The sequence below is a fragment of the Ochotona curzoniae genome, unplaced genomic scaffold, assembly GCF_017591425.1.
Source record: "Ochotona curzoniae isolate NIBS_2020 unplaced genomic scaffold, NIBS_Ocur_1.0 scaffold_1037, whole genome shotgun sequence".
Classification (NCBI taxonomy): domain Eukaryota; kingdom Metazoa; phylum Chordata; class Mammalia; order Lagomorpha; family Ochotonidae; genus Ochotona; species Ochotona curzoniae.
The window spans coordinates 34,054,721-34,068,655 of NW_024467083.1; the positions used below are offsets into that span (position 1 = coordinate 34,054,721).

General features: G+C 54.2%; 1 protein-coding gene across 4 annotated transcripts in view; it reads left to right on the forward strand.

Moving 5' to 3' along the window:
- The window catches only part of LMNA (lamin A/C), a 41,839-nt gene that overhangs the window by 10,826 nt on the left and 17,078 nt on the right, over positions 1-13,935 (forward strand). For 2 of the 4 annotated variants that reach the window (XM_040998760.1, XM_040998759.1), the window contains exon 1: positions 11,420-11,954. In XM_040998760.1, the coding sequence (XP_040854694.1) occupies positions 11,599-11,954 (356 nt within the window). In that variant the 5' untranslated portion in view covers positions 11,420-11,598. Of the gene's footprint in view, positions 1-11,349; positions 11,955-13,935 lie in introns of those variants that run through there. The other 2 variants (XM_040998761.1, XM_040998758.1) reach the window with 2 other exon arrangements.

The following is a 13,935-nucleotide window of genomic DNA, read 5'->3' on the forward strand; positions in this document are numbered from 1 at the left end:
CAGGCATTGGCATGTCCTGTAGCAGGGACTCCTCCCTGGGGAGCAAGGTCCCACATTGCATATGGAAATCAAGACCCAGCCTGGAAGGCAGTGGGTGGCAACCTTGAAAATGGTGGGCAGATGGGCAGATGGGAGATCCCCATGAGAACAGGGACTCCCAAGCAAACCCCTCCTTGTAGACCTGAGTCCTCTTGCTTCCCTCTCATCTGCTTCTTGTTGGGGGCAGGGTGGTGGTGGTCCTGGACTAGCTGTCCCCCTCTCTACACCCTCCCAGGGTCTGATTCATTTTCTCCAGCTGCCGTGGCATGTCCCGGTTTGGCTGTGCCCATGCCAGCGACAGCCCACATCACATGGGCCACATCTGGCTCCATGTGCACACACACACCCCATTCTTCCCCCTCCTTTCTTCCTGCAGCCTCCTGCCCAGGGGCTAGAGCAGGGAGTATCCCACCAACCCCAACCTCAGCATGTGTGTGGAAGGATCTGGCTGAGCCTGCGGGGGTAAGAGGGGAGCCTTGATGGCACTGCTCTCTTGTGAGCCATGGGAGGAGCCTGCAAAGGCCTCCAGCTACCAGCCTTGCTCCTCCTTCCTCCCTGCTTAGCAACCTTTGTCATCGGGTAAATATTTGCCTCGCAGGATCCCCGGCTGGAGCTGGAGCTGGAGCTCTGGCGTCAGCAGGGTAGTGCCCCTCTCCTCAATTCCTGGATCTCCCTACCCACTTCCCACCCCAGAGCCCCTTGACTGGGACTCCAGCCCCTCCCTCTCAGCAGCCTTCCTCCTAGCCTGCCACCTCTTCTTCCTTGCCACTCAGCCTGACGGCCCCACTGCTACCCCTCCATCCATCCACCAAGGGAGTCAGGGGATGCCTCACCCCAGGCTAAGTAGATCTCCCACTGTACCTGCCCCACCTGACCCTGGCTCTTATGGCCGTGAACCCCACTTCCTGCTGACAGGAAATACGCCCATGACCCCTAAGCCTTAGCTCAGCTCTGGGCACATGGGAATCTGTTCACAGTGGACGTGTGGTACATCCTCAGGCCAGGACGCGCCCTGGTAGAAAGCCGTGTTTACCTCCTCTGGGCTAGAACAGAAGGGACAGTGGCCAAGAGGAAACAGATGCCCCCTCTCCCTGGCCCCCCCGGAGCCTGAGAACCTGGCAGCCACAGCCTCTCTCGCAAGCCACTCGCAGCCCGGGCTCCCTTCCACTATCCCTCCTCCAGTGGTTTTTCCACATCACCCGTCACTGTGATGAAGGGTCCCTCAGGGGTCCAGGCCGAAGTGAGGTGGGGTCTTGGGGTGCCCTGTGAGCTTACCAGGCTCAGTGGGGTGTTCCTTTGGGCAGGTCTGGGGATAGTGAACAGGGAAATCTGAGGAGTTAGTCCATCACCCCAGGGTTAGAAATGAGGAGGCAGGGCCACGGGGTGCCCTTAGACTCCGCCCAGTTCTGCAGTTCCAGCTTCCAGTACTGAATGGTGAAGTACCGGCCCTGTGCAGTCCCCTCCCCACCCCACAGGCCTCCCCATCCTAGCAGGCACCCAGGCACCCTGCCCATACCCATGACCCCCCCAAGGCAAGCTTGTCTGACTCCAGCCATCGGAAGCCTCCTGTAGATAACCCACCCTCCTTCCTTTCTTGGAAACATTAAAAAAAATTAAGACATAAGGACTGTACATATGCATGCAGTAAATATCTTTAGTCTTCCAAGCATTTAGCATTTCTTCATAGTGAAATCGTTCTAAAATTCTTTCTCCTAGGTTTTCTTAATTGGAGACCTATCTAGTAAATTAACATTATTTATCTTCTCCCTGCTGTGCAATAGAACCCCAGAACTTTTTTTTTTTTTTGAAAGGCAGAGGGAGAAAGATCTTCCACCTGCTCCTTCACCCTCCCAATGGTCACAACCAGCTGGAGCCAGGACAGGCCACAGCCAGGAGCCAGGAACTCCTCCAGGTCTTCCATGTGGGTGTGACAGGGCCCAAGCATGTGGGCCATCTTCTGCCGATTTCCCAGGCGCCTTCACTGAGTGAGAAATGGAGCAGCCGGGACTCGAAACACCTGGGCAGTATGTCGCAGGTGGTGGCTTAAAAGGCTGCACCTCTTGCTGGCTGATCCCACAACTTCTTACTCCTATTTAGGAGCACTCCTTTTCTGGGAGGTCATTTTCCCAGATGGCCCCCTGGTGTAGAAGCCAGCAGGGGCCCTGAGGGCTTTTTGGGGCTTGGGGCTAGGCACAGGTTTACCTGGAAGATAAGGAAGGTGAGACTTTGGGCCTCAAGGCTCCTTGCACAACTTGTGAAAATTCTGTTATTTCTGAAGTGCCTCCCCACCAAGTCGTTGGCATTTTAGGGACAGGCCCCAAGAGTCCAGAGGTTAGCACTATAATTCCCTTCTCCTGGGAAATTCCTCAGCTTCCGGTAAACCAGCACAACCAGGTGCACAAACCTTTGCTCTACACCTGGCTGGTGGGGAGGGAGAGGAGGAGCCGGTTCCCGCCTCAGTTCCTGGAAGTGTGCAGGGGCGGGTGGGTGGGCGAGGATGCCCTTTCCTCCAGCACCACTCAGCAGCCGGGAGTTGTGGCGCTTCTGTTTGTTGCCTTGGCAACAGGGAAAGGAAACCCTCATTTAGGAAGCCGGGGAGGCCCCAGCAACCGCACACACAGATACACACAGACACATGCGTGCAGCCGCCCACACACAGCTGCCTGCGTCAGCAGCCGCCAGCAGCCAGCGCGCCGCCTCCGGTGGGCCGGCCGGCGTGGACAGGCAGACGGTCCGGCCCCAGCCCAGCCCAGGCCAGCTGGTGTAGACAGATGGATGAAGGGCTGTGGACTGCCTACAAGACCCAACCCTCGCCTCTGGGGCCGGTCCCCTCCCTCCAGGTGGAGGGAGGCCAATGCAGGGGGAGGGAAAGGATGTGACCTGCCGAATTCATTTCTTTTGTTCATTCTAAACATTTATTTGCAAGGTGGAGACTAGGCGCCCATCCGCTGGTTCACTTCCTAAATGCCTACAACGGCTGGTGCCAAAGCTGGTGGCTGGAGAGCAGGAATCAGCTACTGGGGCCATCAGACTGCCTGTCTGAACCTGCATGAGCCTTAGGGTCTGTTTGTCCCTAGCCTGGCACTCATACCTATGTGTGTGTGTAGGCGGATGTTCTACTGACATTCCAGTTCAAATCCTAGGATCTTGTTGCTAGACCGGAGCTGAAGAGCAATGGGGATTCCTGAGTTTGGAATCAAAGCCCCAGGATCTGAGGCCTGCCTCTGTCCCTTGTCAGCTGTGTGGCCTTGAGCAAATCAGTTAGCTGGTCAAGCCTCAATCTTCTCATCTGTAATATGGGGCTAAAGGTGCTTGCTTGTGCTCTTCAAAGAGATTTGAGAAGGTTTAAGTAGCAATCTTGATTGTGTAAATGCTATCACCTGGTGAATACGCCCAGGTGTAACGTGTGAGGGTGGCTTGGTGCCTTATACTTCGGAATCAACTGCCTCTTCCTGCCTGGCTGGAGCTCTGAGTTCAGCAGTCACCTCCCCGCCACGTTGGAACAGCAATGCCGGGCCCTTGAGATGGATTGCATGCTAAACTCTGCCCAGCTGGCTGCCCTGTCTCCTGTGGTAGGGTAGCATGGAATCAGAGAGCTGGCTTTTGTGGGGTTTCTGGAGCTACTGCAAGGGCTCCCCGGGACATCCCCTGACTCCCTCCCCAACTTCCTCCATCATCTAACAGGTTGGTGGACCTGGGTGCACTTGCATGTAAATGTGGGATTCCCTGGTTTTGCAAACAGCTGTCAACCACTTAGTCCTTCTGAGCTGCTGCCGCCCCACCACCCCCTCTCCAGGCAGCTCGAGTGTTTCCTACCTGCTGATTTAGGTGTGAGACAACACTCCTCAGCTGAGCTATCTCAGCCACGGATCTGCCCCTGCGCCTTGGGGTTCAGGGCATTGTAGATAATAATACGTGACCTCATCAAGTCCAGATGAAGATTAAATGGGATCACCTTCATGTAGCAGCTCCTGGTCTGTGCCTGGCACATGGCAGCTACTTGAGAAAAGGGCAAGGCCTCCCATTGTCAAGGTTATAACTATCACCTGCGCACAAGTGACTTCACAGTTCAACAGTTGTTTAGCACTAAACCCTGTGATCAAAAGATGAATCAAATCAGGATCCTCCCTTCCAGAACCCACTAAACAGGGATTCCTAGCCTCAGTGATGAGTCTCTAAGGCACCCCTTCTTCCCTAGAGTCATCATTCTCCTCCTATGGGATGCAGGGCCACCTTCCTGGTGACCCAGACTTCCATCCTACACCTCCTATCTTGGACACCACCTGCCCAGGATTTATAGCCTCTGGTTTCAGCCTGACTTATGTTAAAATTCCAGGTCTGTGACTGTGACCTGAGATAAGTTATTTTCAACTGGGGTGATTTGCCCTGCAGGAGGACCTTCGGCAACATCCAGGATTTTTCTAATTTTCATTAGAAAATTAAACCAGCACAGAGGTGCCACAGGCATTTAGTAGGTAGGGGCTGACAGTGCTATATCTCACAGAGCCCAGAGCCTTCCCCTACAAGAGAGGGTGAGCTGGCCTAGTCTGTCAGCAGTGCCAAGTTGAGATATCCTGCCTGAAATGAACACATACAGCTTCAGTTTCTTTGCCTTAAAATAGAGCAGGGGTGGGGTAGGGTGAGGAGCAACGCATGGCTCAATGGGCTAATGCTCCCCTTACAAGTGCCAGGATCCCATATGGGCGCCGGTTCGTCTCCCAGCTCCTCCACTTCCCATCCAGCTCCCTGTTTGTGGCCTGGAAAAGCAGTGGTGGATGGCCCAAAGCCTTGGGGCCCTGCCCAGGTATAGGAGACCTGGAAGAAACTCCTGGCTCCTGGTTTCAGATCAGCTCTGGCTGTGATGGCCATTTGAGGATTTAAGCAGCAGATAGAAGATCTTTGCATTGAAAAAAAAAAAAAGTAATGTGGGGGCACTTCCAAAGATGTGTATGTAGAGGGGACTGGTGTTACACATAGCTGGTAGAGCTGCCACCTGCAACACCAGCAGGTTGGAGTCCCAGTGCTCTACTTCCAATCCAGCTCCCTCTTAGTGGACTTGAGAAAGCAACAGAGGATGGCCCAAGTGGCTGAGCACCTGCAACCATGTGGGAGACCTGGAGAAAGATCCTGGCTTCAGCACGGTCAAGGCTTCGCCTTGGTGCGCCTCTGGGAATTGAACCAATGGATGGTCTCTCCTTCTATATAACTCTGACTTCCAAAATAAATGTTTTTTTAAGTGTGGAAAATTGAATTAAGAGATAAGTTTATCTCTTAATCTTGAAAAACATACATATGAAGGATATTCAAGTTTCCTGGAAAAAAAAGCGTGTTTTTTTAAAAGATGTATTTATTTTTATTGGAAAAGCAGATTTACAGAGGAGCGACAGAGAGAAAGATCTTCCATCCACTGGTTCACTCTTGAAATAGCTGCAATGGCTGATCCAAAGCCAGGAGCCTCCTCTGGGTCTCCCGTGTGGGTACAGGGTCCCAAGACTTTGGGTCATCCTCTACTGCTTTCCCAGGCCACAAGTAGGGACATGAACCTGCACTCATATTGCATCCTGGTAGCACTTAAAGGGAAAGATTAGCTAATTGAGTCATTGAAAATTCAGATTTATAGAGAGAAGGGCATCAGACCCCACCCCCCATGCATTATTTTTGGAAAAAAAAATGTATCCTTAGTTTTAAAAATGTTGTAATCTGGGCCTGGTACAGTAGCCTAGTGGCTAGAGTCCTCTCCTTGCATGTTCCATGATCCCATATGGGCACCGATATGTGTCCCGGCAGCCCCACTTCCCATCCAGCTCCTTGTTTGTGGTCTGGGAATGCAGTCAAGGACAGGCCAGGGCCTTGGGACCCTGTACCCACATGGGAGACCCAGAAGAAGCTCCTAGCTCCTGGATTCAGCTCAGCTCAGCTCCAGCCTTGTGGCCACTTGGGGAGTGAATCAGCGGGAGGAAGATCTTTCTCTCTGTCTCTCCTCCTCTCTGTATATCTGATTTTCCAATGAAAATAAGTCTTTTACGAAAAAAATAAAAAAGCCAATGTTAGGCTCTTCTTGCAGGTCTCTAAGCTTCCCTTCTTGTCTTCTATTTTTTTTTCTTTTTTAAAAAGATTTATTTATTTTTATTGGAAAGTCAGATATACAGAGAGGAGGAGAGACAGACAGGAAGATCTTCCATCCAGTGATTCACTCCCCAAGTGAGCGTAACGGCCGATGCTGTGCCAATCCGAAGCTGGGAACTAGGAACCTCTTCCGGACCTCCCAAGTGGGTGCAGGGTACCAAGGCTTTGGGCCGTCCTCAACTGCTTTCCCAGGCCACCGGCAGGGAGCTGGATGGGAAGTAGAGCTGCCGGGATTAAACTGACGCCCATATGGGATCCCGGTGCATTCAAGGTGAGGACTTCAGCCGTTAGGCCACGCTGCTGAGCCCCCCTTCTTGTCTTCAATGCCAGCCCTAGGAAGTGGCAGGATTCTCTTGTCCATCCCTCATCCAGCGTAAGGTCCCGGCCTGCACCTCCCTCGTCTCTTGCCTTCTGCACACTCCGGCCACCCTGCTAGCAGTTTGTTGCTCCAGTCAGCAGACCAAGCTGCACATTCAGCTCTTTCCACTTGGGCACCACTGCGTAGGCTTCCTCCAGCTCCCGGTCCACCCTCCCACCTCCCACACGTCTAGCTAAAGTAGCAGAAGATAGTGAAGTGTATTCTGGACTTAGACCAGGCTGCCTGGCACACGTTCCAAGTTCCTCGGCCGCCATCCGGTTTGGGGAAAGTCAGTCTCACCTGTACGGCAGGGAGATAATTTGCAACCCACAAGGTTACTGGGCAGGCCAATCTGAGAACAGCCTAGGAAACAGAACAAAGCTTGTGGAAGTGTAAGGTGTTCACGGGGCATTGTCTTATTTTGCCTTTATTCGCTCCGCACCCACCATCTTTAAACAAACCTGGAAGGGGTTTTTGTCTGTCACGTTCACTGTCGCATCCCTGGCCCCTAAAGCCATGCTGAAGAAGATTCTCTCTGTGTTGGGTGTTCAGGAAAGCCTTCAAGCCCTTCCCATACTTATCATAAAAATGGGGAAACTGAGGCTGAAACAAATAACTTTTTCCAAACACAAACTGTCAACCTGAGAAGTATCAGGATCAGCTACATTCATGCTGTGGGGAAACACCAAACACTTCCGTCAGATTTTAGGGTCATAGATGTTCAGACTTCATCCTGGGGCACAACACGGTAGCCTAGTGGCTAACATCCTTGCCTTGTGTGCGCCAGGATCCCATATGGGTGCCAGTTCCTATTCTCACTGCTCCACTTGCCATCCAGCTCCCTGCTTGTGGCCTGAGAAAGCAATACAGGCTGACTTAAAGCCTTGGAACCCTGCACCTGCATGGGAGACCCGAAAGAAGCTCCTGGCTCCTGATCAGCTCAGCTCTGGCTTTTGTGGCCACTTGGGGAGTAAACTAGCAGATGGAAGATCTTTCACTCTATGTCTGTTTCTTTCTGTAAATCTGACTGTCCAATAAAGAAAGAAATCTTTAAAACTAAGACTTGGTCCCTCCTGTGCTCTCCTTGCATTTTCAGGAGGAAGAATCCCAGAGGGAGCCCCAGGATGCTATAAGAACACAGAGGAACTACCTCCCAACTCCCAAGGTGATTGTATTAAGATTTATTTATTTTTATTTGAAAGGCGGGGTTATAGAGATGAGAGACAGAGAAAGATCTTCCATCAGCTGGTTCATTCCCCAGGTGGTCGCCTTGGCTGTGCTGAGCCAATATGAAGCCGGAAGCTTCTTCTAGGTCTCTTACATTGGTTGCAGGGTTCCAGGACTTTGCGCCATCCTCTACTGCTTTCCCAGTCTACAGGCATGGAGCTGGATGGGAAATAGAGCAGCCGGTACATGAACAGGCACCTATAAGGGATCCTGGTGCTTGCAGAGGGAGGATTATCTAATTGAATCATTACTCCAGGCCCCATCAGTTAATTAATTAATTAATTAATTAATTGAAAGGCAGAGGTGGGGCCGGCATGGTGGTCTAGCGGCTAAAGTCCTCACCTTGAACCTGCCAGATCCCATATGGGTGCCGGTTCTAATTCCGGTGGTTCCACTTCCCATCCAGCTCCCTGCTTGTGGCCTGGGAAAGCAGTCAAGGATGGTCCAAAGCTTTGGGACCCTGTACCCACTTGGGAGACCTGGAAGAGGCTCCTGGTTCCCAGCTTCGGATCCACGTAGTACTGGCCGTTGCGCTCACTTGGGGAGTGAATCATCGGATGGAAAATCTTCCTCTCTGTCTGTCCTCCTCTCTATATATCTGACTTTGTAATAAAAATAAATAAATCTTTAAAAAAAAAAACTGAAAGGCAGAGGTGCAGAGAAAGAGATCTTCCATCTGCTGTTCACTCCCCACGTGGCAGCAATGGGGAGGTTGGAGCCGAAAGTATTATCCAGGTCTCCCACATGGGTGTATTAGGAGCCTAAGGACTTGGGCTATTCTCTGCTGCCTTTCTGAGGCCATCAGCAGGGAGCTGCAATAGAAGTGTAACAGCCAGGGCTTGAACCAGAGCCCATATGGGATGCTGGGTTGCAGGTAGTATTTTACCCACTATGCTACAGTGCTATCCCTGGTCATCGTAGTTTAAGACAAGTGAACCAGGCATCCCCTGGACTCAACCGCTGTATTTTGATTTTACTCCCAAAACTTTTGGGATCTGTTTGGGATTTATTATTTAGTTCGGCATTCTACACTTTTTAACCACTTGTACTTGCTGCTGTCCTGCTCCTTCCATTTTCCACCAATGGTTGTCCCCAGTGAGAGCAAGCATAGGTTTGGTGTTACCTGGCTTAGCTAGCTGCTCTGCCCACATTATGCATGAAAAAAAACAGGTCCAGAGCATTTAGTAGATCAGCATCACACAGCTAGGGAGAGAGGGTTGGGACCCGACCCGAGCACTTTTCACCAGCCCAGTTCCTCTGGATTGGGCCTTTTTTCCTGGGATTGGTGATCTGTGTCCTGCTGAGGGGAGAGCCAGCTTGTGGCCTCTGGAGTCCAATGAGTGGTCTGAATATTTCCATCCTCTGGTTCACTTCCCAAATGGCAATGGCTGGGACTGTGCCAGGCCAAAGCCAGGAACCAGGAGCTTCTTCTGTGTCTCCCACTAGGTTGCAGGGCCTGAAATACTTGGTCATTTTCTGCTGCTTTTCCCAAAGCACATAGCAGGGAGTTAGATTGGGAATGGAGAAGCCAGGATTCAAACAGGTGCCTCTATGGGATTCAGGAACGGCAGGTGGAGGCTTAGCCCCACAATGCTGGTGGATTGGGACCATTTTGATGGCAGCAATGGGGGTGCCCTTTGGAAAGAGCCCAGGGTTAAAAATTTGGGGTGATAGTCTCTCCTTTTCTCCTGTACTTTTTCTCCCTGCAAAGAAGGGGCGGTCTAGAGTTAGGAGAGGTTAAGCATGGTTTTGCTTCCCAAGCCAGGAGGGAAAGCCAAACCAGGCAAGGGAGAGAGGGTTGTGGGGAGGCGGTGGGGTGGAGGAGGTGCTCCATGCCAAGGAGGGGAAACAGCACGAGCCCAGCACGAGCCCAGTTCTTTCACGTTTCACTGGCTCACCCTCCCTGCCTCTCTGGCCCAGGACCACAAGGAGGGAAAAAGCAGAACAAGACTTCTTGCTTTGTCTTGGGAACCCAGGGTGGGAGTCACATCCTGAAAGGATGCGGCCAGCCTGGTGGGAACACCTCATCCTGGTCCCCTCACCATACTAGGTGCTCAGGACACTGGTCGGTTCCCTTAGAGAGCTGAGGACCCTGGAACACCAGGGGTCTTCACCTCCACTCCGCTGCAGCCCCTGGTGTGTGCTCCCAGGGCTCGTGTGCAATGGAACCCAGAACCAAAGCCCCACCCGGCTCTGCTGCCCTTGTTTATAGGGGAAGCCGGATATCCCACAGCTGTAGGCATGAACAACATAATTTAATTTCCCAGGTTCCTCATCAGAATAAGCCGTGGGCGGCATCGGGCCAGGGCATGGGGCAGGCACACCCTGGAGACTCAGAACTGCCACCTCAGAGAGAAAATGGGAGCGGGGGCAGGACTAGAGGCGCTCAGGGGTCTTTGGGTGAGGCCTGAGGATAAAGCAGCTTGGGGACCCAGAGGACACAGCGTCCCCAAAGCAAACTTGCCCAAAATAGAGTGATGCACCAGAGGGTGCTTGCCTTTGTAACCAACAAGCCTATGGGGTCGTTGCTGCTTCCGCCCCTCCACTGTCCAACCCCCCCCCCCACACACACACTTTTTTTTCTGCCTGCAGCCGGGAATGCCAAGCCGAGATGGAGATCCAGCCCTGGCCACCTTGCCATTGGCTCTGCACCCCCTTTCAGGCCTCTCTGGGAACCACAGAAATCTGGGGCCTGGTGTCCTGGCAACATGATGAACACACACATAGAGCTGGTATCTGTTTTAGATTATCCATTAAAATAAGTACCGAGAAAAAAAAAAAATACCGTCCCGGAGTTGGCTAGTGGGGTGTGTAGGGGGAGTACTAGGGGAGGAGCCCGGGCAGCCTCATTTTCCAATTGCTTGGTTCCAAAGGAAGAGGGGACCAGGAGATGGGAAGGGCAGTGCCTGGGTCCTATTTTTGGCCCTTCCCTTGGGGGCTGCAGCTTGGTGTCTGGGTCTCACACCCAATGCTTGTGTTTGAAGGGAGATAATGCATTGGGGTAAAAGACCAAAAAAAAAAAAAAAAAAAAAAAATCCCAAATCCCCGAATCCTGCCCTGCCCCCATTCAAGGGTAACATAGGTCCTAGAACTTCGCTGCCCACCCAGGAATCCAAGCAACCCTTCTCCCTCCCTCCACCCCACTACCCCACTCCTGGCAGCCTGAGCTATAGCTTTGAATGGGCTGCCCACATATGGAGGGGGGTAGGAGTGACTCACTGCTACTATGGAGAGGGAAGGGGGAGCCAGCGGTGGAAGAAGGGTGACTCACCCCATGGGCACCAGCCTCAGCCCTCCCTCACTCTCCCATTTCCCCCAGCCCTGCCTGTCCGACCCCTCCCCCACTGCCCATTGCCCACCCACTCTCTCCCCTTGGCTCTGCCCTGTGCCCCTGAAGGCCCGAAGCAGTAGAGGCGGGGGGGATAAGCTTTGGGAGCTGAGAGCGCTGGGCTGGCAGGCACGGAGACCAGGGGAAGCTTCAGGCACCCCCTGGAAGTGCGGCGCCAGGGTGGGGCCTGGACACCTCCTCCCGACTCTCCGCCGGTCCGGACCCCTTGGCTAGGTGACTGCCCCTTTAAAGACTAGCCCCGCCTCCCCGAAGAGGAGGCCCTATTAGAGCCTGGGCCCCGGCGCCGGTGACTCAGTGTCCGCGGGAGCGCCGCAGCCACGCCAGCCAAGCCCGCTGCCGCCGCGCCGAGCTCTGACAGCGCCTGCCAGGAGCAAGCCGCGACCCAGCCGGCCGGCCTGCTCCGCCCCTGAGCCCGCTCCGGCCGTCCTCCGCTCCGAAGCCCCCCGCGCCCTTCCCGGGAGCCTCCTGCCCTGCGGGCAGCCTTGCCACCCTGCCGGCCATGGAGACCCCGTCCCAACGGCGCGCCACCCGTAGCGGGGCGCAGGCCAGCTCCACCCCGCTGTCACCCACCCGCATTACCAGGTTGCAGGAGAAGGAAGACCTGCAGGAGCTCAATGACCGCTTGGCCGTCTACATCGACCGGGTGCGCTCGCTGGAAACCGAGAATGCGGGGCTGCGCCTTCGCATCACTGAATCCGAAGAGGTGGTCAGCCGCGAGGTGTCCGGCATCAAGGCTGCCTACGAGGCAGAGCTCGGGGATGCTCGCAAGACCCTCGACTCAGTGGCCAAAGAGCGTGCCCGTCTGCAGCTGGAGCTGAGCAAAGTGCGTGAGGAGTTTAAGGAGCTCAAGGCGCGGTGAGTGAACTCAGGTGGCAGCGGGTGTGCTGAGGACCCCCTAGTCCAAGGTTCTCCGGGGAAGGGTGCCACGAAGGCCTGGGCTGCCGAGAACTTCACCATGAAGTTTCCTCCCTCTCCGGAACTGCCTCGGGCGGGAGTGACTGGCAGTGCCAAGGGGGAGCTGTCAGGACAGGAAGGACAGGGGAGGGTCTCCGCGATTGAGGGCGGGGGGGGGGTACATATGAGGAGTAGTAGGGGGCGGGTGGCAGGCCTGCATGTTGTCAGGGTGAGAGTTGACAATCTTGTGGGGCTTGAGAGGAAAAGAACTTGAGCAAAACAAACTGGGCCTGCCCGGTCCATATGGCACACATTGGAGGGGTGAATGGTTCCTGGTGGAACTTTCTTGGCAAGACTTGGCACTGTGCCAGCTTGGCCAGGACATACCTCCTGAGCTGGCATCTATCCAGGGTGGTGCTGGAGAGATGTCACCACGCCAGGACAAGCCCCCACCCCTAAACTTTCCCGTCCAAGGGGAAAAGGGGGTGCTCCTGGTTTCCTTCACTGGCTGCGTGTGCCTAACTCTCTGGTCTCTGACCAGAGGCCCACCCAAACAACTCTAGGAGTCTGGCTCCTCCACAGCTCCCACAGCCCTTAGCCTGCTTGGCCCAGGAATGCGAGGGAGGGAGGGAATGGAGAAAGACCGGGCAGAGGCTTGCGGCTCAGGAAGTTGTGTTATGCCCAGAGCTGGACGCAGCCCCTCTTGGCCTTCCACCTGGCGTCTTGGTGGGCTGGAGGAGGAGTGGGGGGGACAGACAGGACTCAACTCAGTCCTTCCTTCCCTCCCTCCTCTGAGAGAACCGCTTTCATTTTCCCGGCCACGCCAGAGCACTCTACTCCCATATCCGGCCTCTCTGCCCGCCGCTGACGTTTTTTGATCTTTGCCTTATTAACCGGCTGGAATACGGTGACATTTTTGAAATCCAGCCGTTGGAAGGCTCAGGCCACTCCCACTTCACCCATCGCTGCCGCACCCTACCCCACCCTCCTCGACTCCTCCTGCTTGGCTAACAAGGCATTGACAAGTCCTGAGGTTGGGGCCTTCTTCCAGCTCTCCCTCCTTCCTTCAAATTTGCTTTCTTCTTTCACTTTCCCAAGCCAAAGGGCTCTTACAGGTGCTTGGAGATCTGTGAGAGGCTGGTGGTTTCAACCTCACCACCTCCTTCTTGTCTTTGTATTTTTCCCAGTCTTTCCCCAAACCCCACCCCAATGTTTTCTGGGGGCCCTTCTGCTCTCTGCTAGCCCCAGGCCCCATGTGTGTGGCTGACCCATTCCCTTCCTCAAGTTGTGTGAAGAGTTGGGTTCAACCCTGATGTCTGTTGAAAGGGATCACCTATCTTTTTCCACTAGCGATCTGAGTAGCTTAGCTAGCAAGACAGATAGGAGGCAAGCTAGGGGAGCCGAGGCAGTGGACTAGCATGTTCAACTAGTCCGCTCAGCCCCTGTACGGGTCCCGCGAAGGACATGCCTCGTGGAGCTGGGCAAACATTATTGCAGGAGGCTTTCACGCAGCCTCACTTGTCTGTCTCCGGTGCAGCTGTCCTGGGCCTGGGACGTCAGGGCGGGGGTGGTGTGTGTCCCTGTTATATTTAGCCACCTGCTTGTCTCTGTTTTCCCCCCTCACTGATCCTGAGTAGGCAGGCTGAGCTTCCGGAAGAGGGAGTAGATTTGCACACCTGGATCCCAGGTCAACGGCAGGTGGGGCCAGGGGCTGAGGCTGAGGGGCTCACCCTGGGGTGGCTATTCTCTGCCATGTCCAGTATCCGTTGTAAGAGGCAAGATGGCTTGCTCCCTTTTGCACCTGCTAGGCTCAGGGTAAGGTGGAGAAGTGGGAAAGAAAGATAGGCCGTGTCCCTACCCCTCCCTCCGCCAAAGCCTGGAGAGGTGTTATCTGGTTTAATGTTTAATTAGAGCTCAGAGTCCAGGGCCAAACTTGGGTTGG